We start from the raw sequence: 21,616 nt of genomic DNA on the forward strand, positions 1-21,616 counted from the left end.
ACCCTTCTCAGGTGTGAGCAGGAAGGCAAGACTCTCTCTGCCATAGGAGTCCGTTTTTCCACTCCTTCCAGACCATATCCTAAGGGTCAGAAGAGTGGAAAGATGTGGTTTCGGAAATCCCAGGGAGCCTTGCCAGACACACATGGTAATTTTCCCTCCAGGGGCAGAGGAGGGAAGAATAACAGATGCCGCCCTCGTGCCAGAGGGGGTCCGCAAAATCAGGGCAGCAGAGAATCTTTCTCTAAGAAGCCCTTACAGCATCCCTGAAGGGTTGCCCGGCTGCCCACCTCTGGAGGCAGTCGGGGGAAGATTATCGCTGTACCCAAGAGCCTGGCAAGACATAACACAAGACAAATGGGTACAGTCCGTCATATCCGGAGGCTACAGAATTCCCTTCGTTCGCACCCCCTTAAGGTCAAACAAGTCCCTTCCAGACGTTCCACCCAATCTAAGGGACCAAGCAATTCAAGAAGTCTCAAAACTGCTAAGAAAAAGGGCCATCCAGCAAGTCCCAGCAGACCAACAAGGATCCGGAATTTACTCAGGGTTCTTTTTGGTACCAAAAAGACAGGGGACTGGAGACCCATTCTGGATCTCAGCAGACTGAACAGGTCTGTACAAAGACTGAAGTTCCGGATGGTCACACTACAGTCCATTTTGCCCTTCCTGGGTCAGGACAATTGGATGTGCTCTATAGATCTTCATGATGCGTACTACCACATCAAAATGGACAGACGGTCCAGAAGATTCCTTCGCTTCCGGCTGGGAGCCAGCCATTATCAGTTCAGAGCTCTGCCCTTTGGTCTCACCACAGCCCCCAGGGTGTTTACCAAATGTATGGCAGTAGTTACCACTCACCTGAGATGGCAAGGATTCCAGGTGTTTCCATATCTCGACGACTGGCTCCTCACTGGTACCACCAGACATCACCTTCTGCGAGCCAGAGACTGCACTATCGACACTTGCTCCAGGCTTGGTATCACAATAAATTTCAAAAAGTCTGCATTGTCGCTCTGTCTTTATAGGCGCACATTTAAATACCAAAGACATGTTAGCGAGCCTCCCACCAGACAGGGTGTTAGTGATTCGTCAGCATGTGAAGGTTTTATTAGCATGCAAAAGAATTCAAGCCAGATTTGTCCTTCAAACTCTGGGTCTCATGGCAGCAGCGATCATACTTGTCCCTCTAGCTCATTTTCACATGAGGATTCTCCAGTGGCTTCTTTTCACCCAATGGTCCTTCCAACAACTTTCCATGTCTTACATGATTATGATCACACAAGCATGCAAGAAGCACCTTGCATGGTGGATGGTCTCCACATCAGTGCTCCACTCCCCCTCCAGTTGCTACGGTGACCATGGACACCTCCCTGATCGGGTAGGGGGGGCATTATCAGGGCAGAACAGTCCAAGGCACCTGGCAACCTCACAAGTACCATCTGCAAATAAATGTCTTGGAGATGAGGGCCGTGCTCTTAGTGTTGCAGGCTCTTCAGGACTCTCTTCCTACCGGGACCATTGCAATTCAAACAGACAATATGTCTGTAGTGTGGTACATCAACAAGCAGGGCGGAACCAGGTCCTACCCCCTATGTCGAGAAGCACTCAGACTCTGGCAGTGGGCGATCTCTTCCTAGCAGTTTCTGATTGCAACGCACATCCCTGGGAGGTCCAACGTCATAGCAGACAGACTGAACAGAGCAATTCTCATGCCTCAGGGACTTCTTTATGCATTCCCTCCTTTTCCCCTAATCCCGAAGCTAATTCTGAAAGCTACCGTATTGGGTTGTAGAATGATCCTCATTGCTCCTTACTGGCCTCAACAAATATGGTTCCTGTTCCTGCGTCACTATCTTCTCGAGCAGCCTTGGACTCTGGACCTAGTTCCAGACCTCCTGATTCATCAGTCGGGCAGGCTGCACCAATCCCTACGCTCTCTCCAGCTCACGGTTTGGTTGCTCCACTTCCAACTTTAGCCAGGCTTCCAGGTATCTCCCCCTCTGTGCGTGAAATCATTTTATCATCACACACGTCTACGACCAGAAAAACTTACGCTAGTAAGTGGAAACATTTTTCTTCCTGGGCAGAGGCTAAAAGTATAGACCCCTTTTCAGCCCCTGTACACTACATTTTGGAATTTCTTGTGGAACTCTTCCATGCTGGGTCCGCTTCCACTACAATTAGAGTTCAGTTAGCTGCAATTTCAGATTTTCACATTGGCCTGTCGGAAAACAATATCATGTCTCATAAGCTGTGTAAAGCCTTTCTCAAAGGAACCACTCTGCTCAGGCCCCCAGTGAGAGATCCTCCACCACCGTGGGATCTAAATTTGATTTTAGCTTCTCTAATTTTGCCCCCTTTTGAACCTGCAGCTTCTTGTTCATTGAAGTTCTTATCTTGGAAAACCCTTTTTCTGGTAGCTATTACTTCAGCCAGAAGAGTTTCGGAACTACAGGTTCTTTCTATCCGTCCCCCATACCTCGTGTTCCACAATGACAGGGTTGCTCTTAGGACTAATCCGTTCTTCCTTCCTAAGGTCTCTTCAGAGAGTAACTTGAATCAGTCCATAGACCTTCCTGTGTTTTTCCCTAACCAGTCCAACAGGGCGGAATATAAGTTACATCAGTTAGATGTTCAGAGGCAGCTACTCTTTTATTTGCATAGAATCAAGGACATTAGAAAATCAGATCAATTTTTCCTATCTTATGCAGTAGGTAAACAAGGTCTTCTGGTCTCCAAGGTAACCTTATCCAGGTGGTTGACTTCTATCATCAGATTCATATATCAACTGAGGAATAAAAAATTGCCAGTTAAACCAAAAGGTCACTCCACCAGAGCTTTAGCTACTTCGGTGGCCTTTCAGGCTAGGTTGCCCATGGAATCTATTTGTGCTGCGGCTACATGGGCCAACCCACATACTTTCATTTTGCATTACAAGTTGGATTTGGTTTCCAGGAGCAGAGCTGATTTTGGTTCCACTGTTCTGAAGAGTCTTTTCCGATGAGCCACCCAGGATTTTAGGTGCTAGGGACGCTGTCCCAACTAGCAAGAATGAAGGCGAGATAGACAACTTAACATAAAGAAGTTATGTACCTACCATAACGTTCCATGTTAGTTGTCTTCCTCTCGCCTTCTTTCTTGCGTCCCACCCCCCATCCCCCTATCCTAGTGGACCGAGAAGAGTTCTTCTTGATTTTTCACTGGCTGAGTCTTCTCTGGCTATTTCTTTCCGACTAGTAATCTCTCCAGTAGGATTTATGCATTCTAGGATAGGATTCCTTTATTATTATGTCTGCAGTTAGACTTACCAAATGAGATCTGGGTATCTAGCACCAGACATCATGGGATAAAGGGGGGCCTCGAGCCAGTAAGCAGCTCTCGAGCTTTTGAAGATGGCCGAGTCGGAGCCGAGGATCGGCTCTGAACCCAACCAGCAAGAAAGAAGGTGAGAAGAAGACAACTGACATGAAACGTTATGGTAGGTACATAACTTCTTTTTTGTCTCCTTTGCCCCCAATAGTTTGGGAAGACCAGTTTCCAAAGTTACCTTAGCAAAATGGTTAACTGATGGCATTTTGTTTGTATATACTCAACGAGGTTTGTCTTTGCCAGGACCTCCAAAAGCTCACTCCATGAGATCCATGGTTACTTCTTCTGCTTTCTGGTCCAGAACCTCCATTGATGACATTTGTGTTGCAGCCACTTGGTCCAATGCTCATACCGTTATTGCTCATTACAAGATGGGTCTCATTATCAGATGCAGAGCTGCTTTTGCTTTTGTGGTACTCCAGAATATCTTACCATGAGCGCCACCCAAGGTTCTCATGGCTGGGGACTCTGTCCCATTCGTTGAGGAATGAATGTAAATGACAACATCAGATATAAAAGTTATGTACTCACCATAACTATCCATCTGTGTTGTCCATTTTCCTTGTACCTCAACTTTCCTCCCTCCTTCCCCCTCAGCTTTTATTTTGGGAGCGACTTGATAGACATATTGGAACCTTTGCTGCTGTTTGAGCCCCTACCTTTCTTTTATTTTTTCCTTTTATGTGGGCTATAACAAATGTTTCTTTGTAAGCAGCAAACTTTGATCTGAGGTATTACAGGGTTCTCAGGCATTATGGGTAAAGGGAGGAGCTCAGGAGTCGGACCTGGAGTCTAAAGCAAATGCAACTGAACCAGATCCAAAGTCAGATCCAAAACCCATTTGTTGTGGAAGAATGAAAATGGACATCCCATTTGTTAAAGCATAGTTTCAGGTTTCAAGTGGCACCCATGCACATTGATTATCCTGTACATTTCAGAATTTTAATTGTCTTATGCAGCATGCATATCCTTCAAACTATATCTTGTTTAGTTAGATTTTCATGTATAAGCTAGTACATCCTCTTTCCTTTTAAATATGCTTTAAGACATTGTGCAGAGTACAGGGAACTTAAAATTGACAGGATATTCACTTTACTTCATTTGCCTAAGCTTATTTATTCACATTTGTTATCAGGGATGGTCTGTCCCTTTTCATTGAAAGCCGAGGGAGAAGAGCTCCAAGAAATAAGAATTAAAATTAACAAATTACCACCTAGGTAAACAACATATAGACAAACAATGGGCCAGTCTGAAGAAAGTGCAAGCATGTATTCAAGCTTTTAGTTTGAAAAGAATTCAGAGATGATGTTATGGGAGGTGGTTGCAGGTATAAACAATACAATGTTTGGGAGGTCAAGAGTTTGTTAGTGTAGAGGGCTGGAAAATTAGAGAGGACTGTTGTGTTCTGTTAGCAGGAGTGAAGATATGACAGTGACAGTGGGTAATAGTGGTTAATGGAGGGGTTTCTTAAGATGTAGATCAGAGATCCGAGGTAGCAGCTGCAAAAGTGGGAGAGGTGTGAAATGAAATGTGATGTAGAACATGGGAAATATGTGAAATTACTTTATTGTAGAGTAGTGTTTATGTGCATTAAGTACAGTTTAGCAGGGTGGAAGGTAGGTTAGGCAGGTTGTATAACGGGGAGGTTTTTATGATGTGCACAACTACAGTAAAATGTCAGTTAACCGGAACTCAAAGAAACTGGCAAAATAAAAAAAAAAAAATCAAAGAAATACAGTAAAATTTTCATGTGTTGCATTTTCTGTCCACCCCCCACAGAAACATACATTACGTGTTTAGAGTTTTAAAAAGGAAGATAGGAATAAATTCCCTCTCTCCCCAACCTGAGAACAAGTCAAACCAAACAAATAGTATATGGTACAGTATTAGTCAGGCCTATTTTTAATAGTAACTGTCAAACAACCAGAAGCTACAGTTACCCGGCATCCACAAATCCCCATGGGTGCAGGTTAACTGAGAGTTTACTGTATATAATAGAAGTGTATAGGTGGCTGGATGTGAAATACTAGTTCAAAGAATCTTTGCATTTGTCTACAATCAGGTGTGTAAAATTAGGACAGATGTAGATAGGTGGAATATAGACTAGCCTGGTGAGGAGGAGTGATGACAAACCCACAGAGTTTTGAAATTTACCCTTAGTTGTGATTTAAAGTTTTGTAAATGACTGATTTGTCTAAGAGCAGAAGGCATTTTCAGAGTGAGGATATTTTAAGAGTTTAGAAAAATGTAATGCCTAAAATTCTAGGTTGAGATTTTGTTTTGTCAGGTGTTTTTCTTAACTGTTTTGCCTTTCCACTGTCACCTAACAGCCCTGGCCAGCTGTTGGACCTTTTCTTTGGGCATCCAACCTTAAGGTGGTGGGCAAAATGTGGCAGTGAAGTCGACCATCATCCTTGTGGTGGAGCCACAGAGATTTTCTATTTATGGTACATGCTCCTGTGTCCAGACTGCACTCAGACATGTCATACATACCCTGTCATTTATTTATTTATTTCTACCGTGTGAATCAAATCTTATTGTTCTTTTTGAATGTAGTTTCATAACATTAATTCTGTGGTAAGGGTTTATATCCACCCGATGACACTCCTTTAAGAAATCTCTTACCCAGAAGATTGTTAGCTCTTTGAGCCTGCATCCTTTTTTCTGGCCCATCTATACTCTTGCTAGTTAGACCCAGACCACAAGTATTGTAGTTTAATAACCTGTCACAGCTCCAGCATTCACTGACATTGCAGTTTGCCACCCTCCACAATACCAGCAGTTAGACTTTTTAAAATAATTGGTTGCTTTTCATATTGCCATTCGTACCCTTCATTTCATGTGGAAGAGTTGTGATTCTTTTTCTTAAGGTTGGATTTTTAGTTATGTTAGTCTTTAAAAATGTTTCCTTGTGAACAGAGTAGATGGGCTGTTGTTTTATAGGTTTAATTTAAAAATTTTGAATCTGATGTTGTCATTTTCATTCATTCCTCAACTGGTTTTAGATCCAATTCAGATTTCACTCGTCTGCATCTACCAGATCTTCAGATCCAAACTCTCGAGCTCTGCCCTTTACCCATAATGTCCTGCCATACTAACATACCTCAGATATCATTTGCCGTTATTTAGCTCCAGACATGGATCCTCTTGCTCTCAAGCTTTTGGGTGTTTTTCCAGTTAAATAGTGAGTTTTTGCTTGTTTTTTTCTATTATCCCTTTTTACCTACCTCCCTTGGTTACCCTTTACCTTTCTACATGTTTTTTCCAAGCGATTGCTACTGCCTACCTCCCTTGGTTACCCTTTACCATTCTACATGTTTTTCCAAGCCATTGTTACTGATTTGTCTGTACTTTCTTGTACCATTGCTGGTACTTTATCTAAAATTCTCTTCTTCTTCTTCTCTACTTTGTAGCGTATTTCTTGCCTACCAATGTTGGTAGTTACCCTTTCTACCTTCTTCTATCATTATTAGTTAAAAAAAAAGTATACAAGTTGTTGTTCTGTTTCTCTCTTTAGCTTAGTTAGGCCAGTATGGCTGACAACCTTACCAGTTTTAAAACATGCAGTACCTATGGGCATAAGATTCCAAACTCAGATGCCAACAGGAAATTATTTTATTTTTATTTTATTTTATTTTACATTTGTTAACTGGGAAAGTCCGACTGGATACATATCCATTTTCAGCGGAGGCTTGGGGAGAAAAGCTCCAATAGCTTGTCATAAAGAAATTACACAAGAATATCCTACAGAGATATAGGTTCCATAGAAACATAAGTTATGCATAGATTAACAATTCCTTTAGTAAAGTCAGCATGCTGGTACTTTATCTTGTGTATACTGAAATGAAATGTGTATACTGTTTAGGAGCCACAGATGTAGATGTGAGCAGCTCTATTTGTTCTGGTTTTAACTCCAGATCTCTCACAGACAGGAGGAACAACCTAGTTTTGAAATGTCTTCTCGCTTCTACTACTACTTCTGCTTCAGATGGGACTCAAACTCCCTCAAAGAAATCTGATAGGGGGAAAGCCCGAATCAGCTGCTAAAGGTAAATAATCTCATAAGAGGTCACTGGATCCCACATCTTCCTTGGCTCCTTCCTCGGGGCCTCCTGCTAAAATGTCATAAAAATTGAATCTGACCACCTTAGATCCATGTACTTCAAAAATCAAAATCACCTCAGATCCGATAACCTGTTCCCATACCAGATCTGGTCACATCTTGGCTCCCTTCACCATTCTTGGGAGACTCCCCCTGTTGACATTTAAGCCCTCATCCCCCACTTTGTGTCTTAGGTCTTCCAGGAGTTTATCTGAGGCTGAAGTGGATAAGATGAAGAGAAAATTCTCCATAGCTCATGCCTAGATAGGGGTAGTGTTGGCTCCATCTCCAGTCAGATCCGTGAATGGATCTGTGACTACTTCCCTTTTGGTGTCTCCTTCTCCAGTCTGACCTACTGTTTTGGAGCTCTCAGATCTGAGACCCCTGGGGGTGTCCTGTCTGGAAGCAAAGACTGTTCTTCGACTCTGGTTACTTCCCTGAGTCATCCTGCTGTGACCCTTTTGGAGCCGAAGCATCAGTGCCATGTCCGGGGGGAATAGAGTTGACTGAAGCTATTGGAGCAGTCTCTGCCCCTCAGGGATTTGGAGCTGGACATCTTGGGTCCAACTCCTTCCTCAGGCAGAGTGCTTTTGAGGTTGCATCGACTTTGGTTCCCCCAATTGCTCTGCCTTTGAGATTATGGAGAGGGCTTTCTCATTACGTAGAGAAAGGACATCCCTACCCCCCTCAGACTGCACAACTTTAACTCATTTGGTTCTTTGCTCTGAGCTTCGTTCTTCCATTCCATTGGGACAGCAAGAAATAAAAGTCTTCAGTCAGTCCCAGAGGACTCCCACATGTCTTCTTATAGCTCTTCAGACCACCCCCAGAGGTCCCCAGAGGAGAATGTGTAAAAAGAGACACCTTTATCCCCCTCAGGAATCTTTCATAGACACTGATTTTGATGAAGGGGAAGGGTCCTCCAGAGATCTCCACCTGAAGACGTGTCATTTTGAGACATTTGCAGAGCTCTTAAAACATAAATGTAGTTGGTTTTCCTATACCCCCCCTCCCAGGAGGAATCAGTGTTTCTGGAAGCTGTCACGACTGGTCTGGCTATGTCTTGGGTGACTCCCCTGGCTGACAAACTTACAAATGGCATTTCTCACTGGTTGTGGAAGGAACCAGACACTGTGGAACCCATCCATCAACATCAAGACAAAATTTTAGCCCGTCCCAAGGACAGGATACACTGGGGCAAGGGGTCCCAGTTTGTACACTGGTTGTGGCTGAGGTAACCAAAAAGAGCTTGCAGAGCAGAGCTGTTCTGTCTATTACCATTATAAGGGAGCCCAGGACCTTGGACAGGTTTGGTAAGCACTTGTACATTTCAGTGACCTTTGCTCTGCGGTCGTTGAATTACCTGGCACATTTTACAAGATTACAAAGAGATTTGACTAAAGAAGTCTCCAAATTTCTTTCTGGGTCCATGTCTGCCAAGTCTTCTCACAACTGGCCAACCTTCAATTGATATCTAATGTGCCCATGAGACTGTTCTTCCATGCAGCAGAAGGTACTTCATGGGTGGTGGGTTCAGGCATAGTTATTAGGAGACATACCTGGATGCAGCTGTGTGACTTTGCAGAGCCCTTTAAGTCTTCATTTATCAGTGGTACCTTTGATGGATCTTCATTATTTGGTCCTAAAGTGAAGAACACACTTTCCAGATGTGAGCAAGAAGGAACGACCCTATCCTGCCATAGGGATACATTTTTCTGTCCCTCAAAGATCCTCTTCCTAGAATAGGATAGGATGGAGTAGGTAGGAAGATGTGGTTCGATAAATCCCGGGCTCTTTTTCAAGACTCATGAGGAGGTAGTTCTTTCAGGGGCAGAGGGGGAAATCAAATGAAAGAAGCAACCCCCATGGCAGGTGTGGCCCACAGAATCAGGGTTTGTGGACTCCTTTGACAAACCCTATCAGCACTCCTGAAAAGGGGTATAACTACTGCCCATTGGAAGAGGTGAGGGGGTACTTGTCTCTACACCAGATATCCTGGCTGTCCATAACAAAAGATTCCTGGTTGAAGAGAATTATATCTAGAGGTTTTATCATACAATTTTCTCAAATTCCCCCGACAATAATGAAGAAAATCCCTGATGTTCCACCCAATCAGAGGGAAGCAGCAGCATTAGAAATAGAAAAAGCTGCTAGAAAGAATCATGCAGTAGGTCCCCTCAGACCAGAATGGATCTGGAACCTATTCAAGATTCTTCTTAGTGCCAAAGAAGACAGGAGACTTGAGACCTATACTGGATCTCAGTAAACTAAATCAGTTTGTGCGATATTCATGGTTTTGGATGGTCATGGTTCACTCCCTTTTGCCTTTACTGTGAAAGGATGATTGTATGTGCTCAACAGATCTTCAAGATGCATACTATCACATAAAAATGAAGGCTCTCCAGAAAATATCTGCACTTCTGGGTGGGAGCCATTTCAGAGCACTACTGCCCTTTGGTCTCATTACAGCCCCCTAGGGTATTCATCAAATCATGGCAGTAGTAACAGCTCATTTGGGACTGCTGGGATTCAGAGTGTTTCCATACCTAGATGACTGGTTCCTAACTGCATCAACCAGGCATCCACTCATGCAGGCAAGGCACTACTTACTCCAGTTGTGCCTCCATCTAGGCATCACAGTCAACTACAGCAAATCACAACTCACACCTACACAGAGTCTGGAGTTCATAGGTGCTTGTTTGGACACAGTCAGTCAGATAGACTCTCTTCCTCTGGCCCGAATCCAGACACTCAGATCCCAGGTCAGGAAAGTAATACTGCAGTCTTCTCTCCCAGCATAACTAATTTTACAAGCCTTGTGATCCATGGCAGCTGCTGTCATCCTCGTCCCTCTAGCCAGGTTTCACATGCAATTTCTTCAGTGAACACTTTCAGTCCAGTGGTCCATTCTTCAACATCCTTAAACTGCCCCAGTGAAGATCACACAAGTGTGCAAAAGATATGTTATTTTGTGGATTCATTCAAAGAAACTTTCCGAAGGCTGTTCATTTGTTCATCTCCTGACCATGGATGCCTCATAACTTGGGTAGAGGGGTACTACTTGGGAAAGACAGTCCAAGGTATGTGGTCCCCTGAAGAGGCCAAAACACATATCAGTGTCCTGGAAATGAGAGCATTCTTCGTAGACTTGCAGGCCTTTCAGGACATTCTCCACTCCAGGACTGTTGCTATTCGGGCAGACAGTATGTCCGTAGTCTGGTACATCAGCAAACATGGAGAAATCAAGTCTCATCCACTTTGTCAAGAAGCAGTTAGAGTGTGGCAATGGGTGATCTCTTCAGGTCACTTTCTAATAGCAGTGCACATCCTGGGGAATGTCAGCATGATTGCAAACAAACTAAACAGGTCAGTGCTGATGCTTCATGAGTGATCTCTCAATGTCAACGTAGTGGAGAGAATTTTCTGTTAGTGGAGCCAGCTTTGCTGCAACCTGTTCACTTTTCCCCTCAGCAGCAAGTGCAGTAGATTCTTTGCCCTGATCCCTCCATCAGGGGAGTCACAGAGAGATGCTCTAGTCCACAAGTGGCCCTTCGGTCTTCTTTATGTTTACCCAATGTAACTTCTCATTCCCAAATTTCTACAGAAAGCACTCTGGTTAAAGAGCATAGTTATCCTTTTGGCCTCGTCAAATTTGGTTTCTCTTCCTCTGGTCTCACCTTCTACATCCACCCCTGGATACTGGATCCCAGTCCAGACCTACTGTCTCACCAGACAGGTATTACTCATCCAGACTTGACAGGCCTCAAACTGACCTCATGATTTCTCCAATTCCATTAATTACTAGACAGTCTAGGCTCTTCTCCCTAGTCTGTCATATTTTGTTGTCTTCTCAAAAAGCAGCTACTAGAATGATTTACAAAGGTAAATAGAAGAGATTTGTTTTCTGGGCCGTCAACAGGGATCTGGATCCTCTTTTTGGACCTTTATTGGCTATACTTGATTTCTTAGCATTTTCTTAGCATCAGTTTTCAATGATAGCTTATAAAAGCAATAACAGCTCTTCTGCTATTAAGGTCCATTTGGCTGCCCAGTAACTCTATCTTAGCTTCTTCTAAATTATGTAAAGCTTTTCTCAAAGAGGTGTTTTTAGTTAGACCTCTGCTAAAAGATCCTACTCTTCCTTGGGATTTAACTATTGCACTTCAGGCCCTGACCCAAACTCCCTCTGAACCTTCAGCCAGGTCAGATCTAAAATTTTATGTCTTGGAAAACCATTTTCTAGTTATCACTTCAGCTAGACATGTATCTGAACTCCAGGCTCTATCTTCCAAATCTCGTTACCTGGTTTTCCACAAAGCCAGGGTGTCCTTGTGAACCAACCCCATCGGTTTTGCAAAAGGTAGCTTCTGAGTCCAACATTAACTAAGTCATTAACCTCAGTTTTCTTTCCAAATTTTTCAAATAAGGGAGAGTACATGCATCAGTTGAGGAATGAATGAAAATGACAACATTAGATTAAGAAGTTATGTACTCAAGATAAAGTTTCATCTGTGTTGCTCATTTTCGTTCTTCCTCAACTTTCTGCTCACTTACTCCTTTCCTTTGCTCTTGGAAGGAGCTAAGAGCTTTTCTTTAGCAACTGCTTTTCCTTGTTTCAGCACCAGCTCTTTTTTTCTTATTCTGTATTTTATTATTTCCTTTAAGGTATTGCTTATTTGTCTCTAAGGGCAGCAGACTTGATCTGAAGTATGTTAGGCTGGAGGAGCTAAAGAGTTTGGATCCGAAGATCTCTTAGAAGCAGCTGAGTCTGATCAGAGGCCCATCAGTTGAGGAAGAATGAAAATGGGCAACACAGATGGAATGTTATGGTGAGTACATAACTTTTTATTTTTTGTTTTTCCTAGAGTATTGAAAATAATGAAGTGTACCTACCCAGTGATGAGATCTGGATCCATGAGTTGGACACTGGACTGTGGTAAGTTTTGATATTCTGTGATCATTTAATGTTTGGCTGTCATAAAAATGTATGGTTAAAGTAACTAACTGTAAATGTAAAGCATTGTGCTGATCTGAATTTTCTTTTACTTGTATCCCTGATGTTCTTCGTATTTCGCTGTTGTAGTCATTACATTTGGGTTATCTGCCTGCAGGTAGCCCTCAGCCGGCCTGAGTATCAAAGTCTTGGATTCCTGCATTGGATGCTGTCTCTTCTTCCATGACGTCATGTCATCATGGGTATAAAACATGCAGCCAACGCCATTACATCAGTCTTTCTTGCAGCATGGTGCCCGAAGCAGAAGCAGTTCGCAAGTGCCGGTCGTCCGACTCCTAAAATTTTCATTTTCGAGTTTCAAAACCGAAGTCTTCAAAAAAAGCTAAGTACCCCATTAGGGATCCTTTTTCTTGCTCTTAACCGATGTCAGTAAAAGTTAACAATTGTATTTCCTGTGGAAAGCAAATACCTCATAAAGATTTTCATTCATACTGCATTCCTTGCTTAGGCCCAGACCACGATGTCCCTCGCTGTTGGTTTTGTGCCTTATTCAACCCCCCCCCGACTATTCATCGTCGGTTTCTTTTTGCAGCAAATTATTTTGGTACTCAGTTTAACTATCCAGGAATGGCTTCGGTAAGCCATCTGACTACCGACATTCCAAAAAAACGTAAAGATAAAGACAGAGACAGACTGCATAGGTCCAAAGCTTTTGACGATGCTTCCGTTAAGCTAGTCGCCAGTTCACCGGTACTCAGTGAGGCACTTTCGCAGCCCCTGATACCCTACTTCAGATTCGCAGGCCTCTACTGAGACCCATTCAGAGTTTGGTATGCCGCAAGATGCTTCTTCGACTATGGAACCTGTGGATGTCTCTACCTTGGATGGATCCGGAGCCGCTGTGCAAGCACTGGCTTCTGAGGGTGTATTCGGGCCTACTGGCTTGCATTTCAAACCAATGCCATCTTCTTCCTCAAGGCCTAAATGTCGACCCACACCTAGCAAACTGATGTCCAAACCGCATGGTCAGGTCCATATGCCTAAAAAACAAATGATAAGAATGGCTGAAGACCTTATTACTTTAATTAGGGGAAGCCAGCCTTCTTCCTCTAAGAGACATAGAACTGATTTTCCTTCTGATTCTTCTGATCAGGATTTTGAAATTTCTCTTTCTTCTGATTACCAGGATTTGCCCTTATCTACCTATGAGGATTGTGATGCAGAGGGTTCCATTCCCTCTGCTTCCCCTCCAGAAGATTTTTTGGTGAAGTCTTTCACACTTTTAGGGAGCATTTCCATTGGGAAAGCCAGGATTACTCTGACTCCAAAAAGAGGCTTAGGGAATTCTTACTCCTCCTTCAACACAGGCCTTTAGCTATTCCTCCTGTCCTGGACATTGTAGATGATGCCTTCGTGGAATCTAGCCTGGCCCCAGACACTTTACCTCCAGCTCCCAGGAAGCCTGACAGATATTACAGAGCACCTGATTCTCACAAGTTCCTCTTCAAGAATCCTACTGCGGACCCAGTGACCATTTCCCAAGGACCTAAAGGCATTAAGGCTACTACTGCCAAAATCCCTACCCCCTCTGATAGAGATTCCAGGGCCTTGGACAGATTGGGTAAGAAGGTATACACTTCTGCTACTTTGGCCATTAGGGCCTTAAACTGCCAGTTTCATATGTTAAAGTATCAGCAGCATATTATGGGACTACTTAAACAGAAAATTCTGTTGATTCCTGACTGTGCTGAAAATAAAGAATTACAATATTTAATGCATTCTGCTAAACAAGTTGGTAAAAAAGAAGTTATGTCTTACCATAACATTCCGTCTGTATTGTTGATCCTTGTTCAATCATTGCGCATGGGGTTATCTGTTCTGAGCTCAGAACCGAGCCGGCCATTTTCCAAGCTCGCGTCAGTTTCACACTCTCGTGCTAAACTCTTACCCACAATCCCTCTCTCCCTGTTACCTCAGATTGAGTTTGCAAGTTAAAGAAGGTAGAGCCTACTTCTGGTCAAATAACCTAAGAGAACTGGATGGTGAGATCCACTAGAAACCACAGGAGGGGGAAGGAGGGAGGGTCGTAATGACTGAACGAGGATCAACAATACAGATGGAACGTTATGGTAAGACATAACTTCTTTATCTGATATTGCTAATCCTCGTTCATTCCTTACACATGGGACAGAGTCCCCAGCTACCTTTATTCCTGGGAGGCTGTCATTGAAGGACATTCCTGAGCACCATAGAACTGAAAGATGCTCTTCCCTTGGAGGCCAAATCCAATTTCTAATTATTGATGAAGGTATGAGGCGTAGCCCAAGTTGCAGCTGCACAGATGTCATGTAAAGAAGCTCTGGCATGGAAGGCAGCAGAAGTTGCCACTGACCTTGTTGAATGAGCTTTCATGGTAGTAGGCAATGAGATATTACGTCGTGTGTAAATAAGGGTCACACAGTCCTTCAACCATCTAGCTAATGTGACCTTAGCAACAGCAGATCCTAATCTAGGTCCAGAAAAGGCCAAAAATAACTGGTCAGATTTATGAAAGGGTTTAATCCTGTTTAAGTAAAAATGGATTTGCCTGTGTATATCTAGGGTATGTAGGCAATATTCTCCTCTGTCTGAATGATTGGGAAAGAAAACTGGCAATTCAATGGCTTGATTAATGGACATTTCAGAGATCAGTTTAGGCAGAAATGACGGATTAGTTCTCAGAGACACTCAATCTCTATGAAAAATCAAGTATGGACTCTTGATACATAAAGCTTGAAGTTCAGAAATACGTCTGGCAGAAGTAATAGCGACCAAAAACAAGGTTTTCTATGATAAATACTTGAGGTTGCTAGAAGAGGCTGGTTCAAAAGGTGCCATTGTCAGAGCTTATAGAACTGATGATAAATCCCATGGCTGAATAGGTTCTCTAAAAGGTGGCTTCAGATGATTCACACCTTTTATGAAGGTCTTGCACAATTTATGGGACATAAGAGAGGAATCTTGGACACCCTCATGAAAATTAGAAATTGCAGCCAAATGAACTCTAATGGTAGAGGCTGATAGACCCGATTGAAACAGGTCTGCCAGATAGTGTAGTATTATTGACACTGGTGCTGAAAAGGGGTCTACTTGTTTATCTTTCAGCCAACAGGTAAATCTTTTCCACTTGCTCAGATAAGTAATTCTAGTGGAAGACTTATGAGAAGCAATGAGAATATCACGTACTGGTAAAGAAAGATCATTCTGCCTGGCAATCATGGGAATTGAAGTAGCCAAGCCTTTAGCTTCAGGCTGTTCAGGTTGGGATGAATCAGGCTCTGTGGGTGTGAGATCAACTAAGGGGTTGGATGGAGAATCCATGGTTGATCTAGTAGGTGAGGCAAAAGGAAGGGGAACTAAATCTATTGAGGCCAATATGGTGCTATGAGGATCACCTTGCTCTTCAACAGCCGGGCTTTCTTCATAAACTGGGGAATGAGGGGAAAGGGTGGAAATGTGTAAAGAAGACCTGAGGGCCAATTGTGGACTAGACTGTCCTGGTGGGGGAATCAGGGTGAAGTAGTTGCTGCATTTGTAGTTGGTCAGGGATGCAAAGAGGTCCCTGCAAGGACGGCCCCAGCGGTGGAAGATCTCCGCCACTATCAAGGGATTCAGGGACCATTCATGAGGCTGAAGAATGCACCTGCTGAGTCTGTCTGTTATCACGTTGGAGCTCCCGGGAATGTGCATTGCTAGAAGAAAACGGTTGGTAGCCATTGCCATATCCTCATGGCCTCTTGACAAAGGGGTTAAGATTTGGTTCCACCTTGCTTGTTGATGAACCAGACCACCGCCACATTGTCTGATTGAATTGCAATTGTCCCAGACGGCAGCAGGGGATGGAATGCTTGTAACGCCAGAAGCACCACCCACAGCTCTAGAACATGTATATGCAGATGGGCCTCCAGTTGGGACCAAGTGCCTTGGACTGTCTGTCCCTGACATAACCCCCCCACCCCATCAGGGAGGCATCCGTGGTCACTGTGGCCTTGGGTTGCTGGGAGGAGAAGGCGCGAGACCATTGTGAGAGATTGTGAGTCATCCACCAATTTAAATCCTGTTTGCACCTGTGGGTTACTCGAACCATGGCTTAAAGAGGATGCTGAAAAGGATACCATTGGGTGAGCAGTAGCCATTGTAGAAGCCTCATGTGAAACCTGGCCAGGGGAACAATGGTGATGGAGGCTGCCATGGAACCCAACAGGTGTAGAACCGAGCCGTGGATTTTTCCTTTGAAAGGACTGGAATTAGTTGTTACTTTATCCTTAAAATTCTGTGCTCTCGAATAGCAGCTCTGCAGTTTTTTGTGTCCAAGATAACCCCTATAAATTCTGTCGACTGAGATGGGGTGAGATTGGATTTCTGCCAGTTTATGGTTATGCCTAGCCTTTGAGCAGCGAGGACAGAGTATGCCAGGGCTTTTTCCAGTAGATGTCTGGTGGGGGTGGAGATGAGCCAGTCGTCTAGCTATGGAAACACCTGGAATCCTTGAAGTCGCAAGTGAGCTGTGACAACTGCCATGCACTTTGTCAACACTCTGGGGGCTGTAGAGAATCTGAAGGGCAGTATTCTGAACTAGTAGTGACTGGCTCCTGCACGGAAGCGCAGAAATCTTCTTGATGGCCTGTCCACCTTTATGTGGTAGTACGCATCTTGAAGATCTGTAGAGCACATCCAATCATCTTTTTCCAAAAGCAGGAGGATAGACTGTATTGTGACCATCCGGAATTTTTGTACTCGCACAAACTTGTTCAATACACTGAGATCCAAAATTGGTCTCCAGTCCCCGGTTTTCTTTGGCACCAAAAATAGTCTTGAGTAGAATCAGGATCCTATCTGGTCTGGAGGCACTATTTGGATGACTCTTTTTCTTAGCAGCTTTTCTATCTCTAGTGCTGCTCCTTCCCTTTGACTGGGTGGAACGTCGGGAAGATATTTTGAAGGGATGGGGCAAAGATTGAAGGGGATATAATAACCTCTGGTTATGATCCTTTATACCCAAGAATCAGTGGTGATGGTTAGCCAGGCAGAAGGGTACAAGGAGAAAAGTCCCCCAACCACCTCCAAAGAAAAGGAGTTTGGCCGCTCTTCAGGAGCACTGGTAGGATTGACCAGGGAAAGAATCCCTGGAACCCTGGTTACGTGGTCCCCCTCTGCCCTGAAAGGAGTGTCTTCCCTGTGAGTTTCCCCCTCTGCCTCTGGGGAAGAACTCGGCCTGTGTGTCTCGGAAAGGACCCTGAGATTTCTTGAAGCATATCTTCACACTCTTTTGGTTTCGGGAGAAAGCACATTGAGGGGAAAAATAATGGACACCTACGGCAGAAAGGGTCTTACCATCCTGTTCACATCTGGCCAGTGTGCTTTTGATTTTGGGCCCAAACAATGAGGAGGGCTCAATGGGGGAATTAAGAAAAGAAGACTTAAAAGGTTCCGCGAAGTTGCACAAGTGCATCCAGGCATGTTGTCTCAAGACCGCAGCTGAACCTGCCACTCTAGCTGCTCCTTCTGATGCGTGAGATATTAGTCGCATAGAGGAGTTAGATATAGACTCAATGGTGGCCAGCTGAGAGGCCACTTTGTCACGGACCTCATCAGACACGGCACCAGCCAAGGTTTCAGAGAGCTCAGAAACCAGATCCCTTTGAAGCCTGGTAAAATGTGCCATATAATTAAGGGACCTGATAGCAAAGGTGCACTTCCCTATCCGGTCCAGGGCCTGGGACTCTCTGTTAGGCGGATGGACAGTCTGGCTTTCTTCTTATGCCAGAGCCTTTTTTGTTGTGGCCGCCACCACCAAAGCATCCACAGGAAGACCTTTGGACCAATGGGGATCCAAAGCAGGAGGGGACAAGATCTTATCTGGCCTCTGGGGAATAGCTTAGACAGTATCAGAGGCCTTCCAAGCACGCTGCACGATGAACCTGACAAGTTCATCGGCAGGTGGAGTAACCCAGGAGGTAGAGGGCTGGGTGTGAAAGGCCTGCAGGAACACAGATTCCTCAGGGGTCGGATTAGAGGACTGCCAGTCACCTCTCTGTTTCAGGATTTCGAGGATATCACCAAAGGATACCTCAGAGGGTGACTGAGGGGATCCTTTCCCTCATCGAAATCTGTGTCTTTGGTGAGGGACTCCTCTGTGGAGTCCATGTGCTTCCTCTTACATGAACTTTTCCGGTGGATCCCCTCAGTGGGAGAAGCTGGGGAAGACAAAGGAAAGGGGGATTCCTGAGGGAATATGTCCTGCGGCCCTTGCACTCGGTGACCGCTAGATGCGACTTTTGAAACCAGTGTACCAGAGGAGGGGCAGAGGTATAGACAGTCCGGTATTGCCAGCAGCAGCAAAAACCTTCTCCATGAGTTGGAAGGCTGGTCCACCCGAAGAGGAGTGTATGTCTAGGACAGGGGGCACTCCTCCCCTAAGTGGCTCAGCCTGCCAACCCGGAGTCCCTGGATGGCTGTGGAGCAGCAAGCTATGCGTGTCACAGCTGACATCCTGGTTCATAGCAAAACTTTCCTGCCATGAAGGCAACTGCGGTTCCTTAGTGAGATCCATAAAGGTAACCACAGAAGGGGAAGAGTGTGCTATATCCATGGACTTCAAAGGCAGTGAAGAAGGAGAATAAGAAGGTGTCTTAGGAGATGGGTGATCACCTCCTAAGGAGGGATAGATTCTGAGGGGTGGAATACCTCTGGCCAAGAATGCCTGGTCCACAAGACGCAACACATCATGTTCGGAAAGGCTTCTAGTGGACCTCACAGAGACTGAGGGAGAAACAGGCCTGTCCACAAAAGAGGCAGACTCGGTGCCCATCTCATCTGACCGCACCGAGGACAGCGGTGCCAAGAAAGACTGGACTACTGTTGTCTGCACCGAAGAAGTCATCGGTGCCGAGGTCATTGTCTGCACCAACACAGGGATCGGTGCCGAAGTGGTGGGAGTCGGTGCCGAAGCTGGAACCAACAAAACTGGAGTCAACAATAAAGGCCTCGGTTTTGAGGAAGATCTCGGAGCTGATGCGGTCAAGGTCTGCGCCGACTGAATGGTCGGTGCTGATACAGTGATAATGGTCTGAACCAAGGAGCCCCTCTGTGCCGATACATAGAAGGCTGCAGGAGAGGACGGAGCCGAAATCACTAATGGAGCCGAAGGCCTCGGTGCCGAAGGTCTAGGCACCGAAAACACTGGGGCTGACTGAGAGATCCCCGGAGCTGAAAATTTAGCCTTTTTAGGTTTTGGTTGGTGAGAGTCCACAGGCGGGGACGAAGGCAAGGATTTAGCCTTAGTAGAAACATCCATTTTCTTATGGGCTTTAGGAGGGATTGAGACCTCCGACCCAGAAATAGCCTCTGAAAAGGGAGATTTTAGAAGTCCCTTCAGTATCAGCTTATTTTTCCTTTCTAACAAAGTTCTATTCGAAAAGTTCTCACAAATAATACAGGGTGGTTCAACAGATAAATGGGAAGCTTCCAAACAATAAACACACAAAGAGTGTGCATCAGAAGTAGGCAGTTTGTGTCCACAATCAGAACACCACTTAAACCCCGGACTACCTTTTTTATCTGCCATATTTATGAATAGAAAAGTACCAACAGTGGTACAAGAGAGTACCCAAAGGTATGGGAGAGAAAAGGGAAAAAGATTGCCAATGATGGTAAAGAGAAAATACCTCGCGGTAAAAGTAGTAAGTAAAAGGCAGAAAAACCTGAGGAATTTATGAATGCTAGATGTGATAGGGTAAGAGACAATAAAATATCAACTTTTCTGACAGAAAAGTAATTTGTAAAGCAATTAAACAACAATTGACTGCACTTAGCTCAAGAGAAGTAGCTTGACATGACCGGATGGCAATGCGGCAAATGAAATCTGAGGTAACAGGGAGAGGGGGATTATGGGTAAGAGTTTAGCTCGAGAGTTTGAAGCTGACGCGAGCTTGGAAAATGGCCGGCTTGGTTCCGAGCTCGGAACCGATAACCCATGCGTAAGCAATGAACGAGGATTAACAATATCAGATCATACTTTGCTATGTGGTTTTGACTCTTAAGAAGTTTCTTGCAGAGCTGCTGTCACTGGGTCTGTACTTAGAAGGCATGCTTGGCTTAAGGAGGAAAATTTGCCAGATCATGTTAAAGCTAAATTACTGGATGCTCCCTTAAACCAAGACTGCCTGTTTGGCAACAAAGCAGAAGAAGTCCTTAAAAAGTTGGAGGAAAAAGCTAAATCTATGCAAACTGTTAAAGATTTCCTGCAAGTACAGCCTCCCAGATTTAGCAGGCATTGGCCTTCTAAGAATTGGTCCTTTCCTGCTTCTTCCAGGCCTTCTCAGTCCAAACCCAGGAACAGCAGTCCACCTAGGCTACAGTCTCAAGGTACTCACAGGCCTAAACAGTGGGGGGCTCCCACTTCCAAAGCTGGAAGCAGTAAGACACTTCCCTATGGAAAAATGTCACAATGACTTAACCTTAAACCTTCCAAGCCCTGCTCCCTTAGGGGGAAAGATCTCCCTGCATGCAAAAAACTGGGAACTCATTACCCAGGACAAATGGGTTTTAAATATAGTTTTCCAAGGATACAGATTCCACTTCCACACCTTACCAACCTCAAACGGTTGGCCATACCTACCCCAAAATCAGTGGGCAGAGGCTCAACAGCAGGTTTTCACTCTTCTAAGTATCAGGGCTATTCAACCTATCCCAGCAGAAGAAAGAGGACAAGGTTTTTACTCAAGACTTTTCCTGGTACCCAGAAAAGACAGCTCCTGGCATTATATCCTGGACCTCTCTAATCTAAAGACATTTTTGGTAATCCCAAAATTCAAAATGCCAACACTTCAACAGCTGCTTCCTATGTTAGGCAAAGATGCCTGGATGGCAACCTTAGACTTAAAGGATGCTTACCTGCACATTCCAATAAGGGAATCTTGCAGGAAATACCTATGCTTCAGAGCAGGCTCCATGCACTATCAGTTCTCTGCACTTCCCTTTGGCTTATCTACTGCACCCAGGGTATTCACAAAGTGTCTAGCTCCAGTCATTGCATTTTGCAGGCAAAGAAATATTTAAATATACCCATACCTGGACGATTGCCTAATTCAGGCAGAAAGCCAGGACATGCTACTAAAACATCTGGCATTTGTAAAGAAACTTCTAACCTC

At 44.5% G+C, this 21,616-nt stretch overlaps 1 protein-coding gene across 2 annotated transcripts in view; it reads left to right on the forward strand.

The window, feature by feature from the left end:
- The window catches only part of KLHDC1 (kelch domain containing 1), a 1,632,092-nt gene that overhangs the window by 244,381 nt on the left and 1,366,095 nt on the right, over positions 1 to 21,616 (forward strand). Inside the window, exon 2 of one of the 2 annotated variants that reach the window (XM_044074282.1) lies at positions 12,337 to 12,407. The exons of the other annotated variant lie outside the window; for it this stretch is intronic. Within the exon in view, the coding sequence (XP_043930217.1) occupies positions 12,337 to 12,407 (71 nt within the window). The remainder of the gene's footprint in view (positions 1 to 12,336; positions 12,408 to 21,616) is intronic. 2 annotated transcript variants of the gene reach the window in all.

This window comes from Protopterus annectens, chromosome 6.part0 (assembly GCF_019279795.1).
Source record: "Protopterus annectens isolate FY-2018-M chromosome 6.part0, PAN1.0, whole genome shotgun sequence".
NCBI classification, from domain to species: domain Eukaryota; kingdom Metazoa; phylum Chordata; order Ceratodontiformes; family Protopteridae; genus Protopterus; species Protopterus annectens.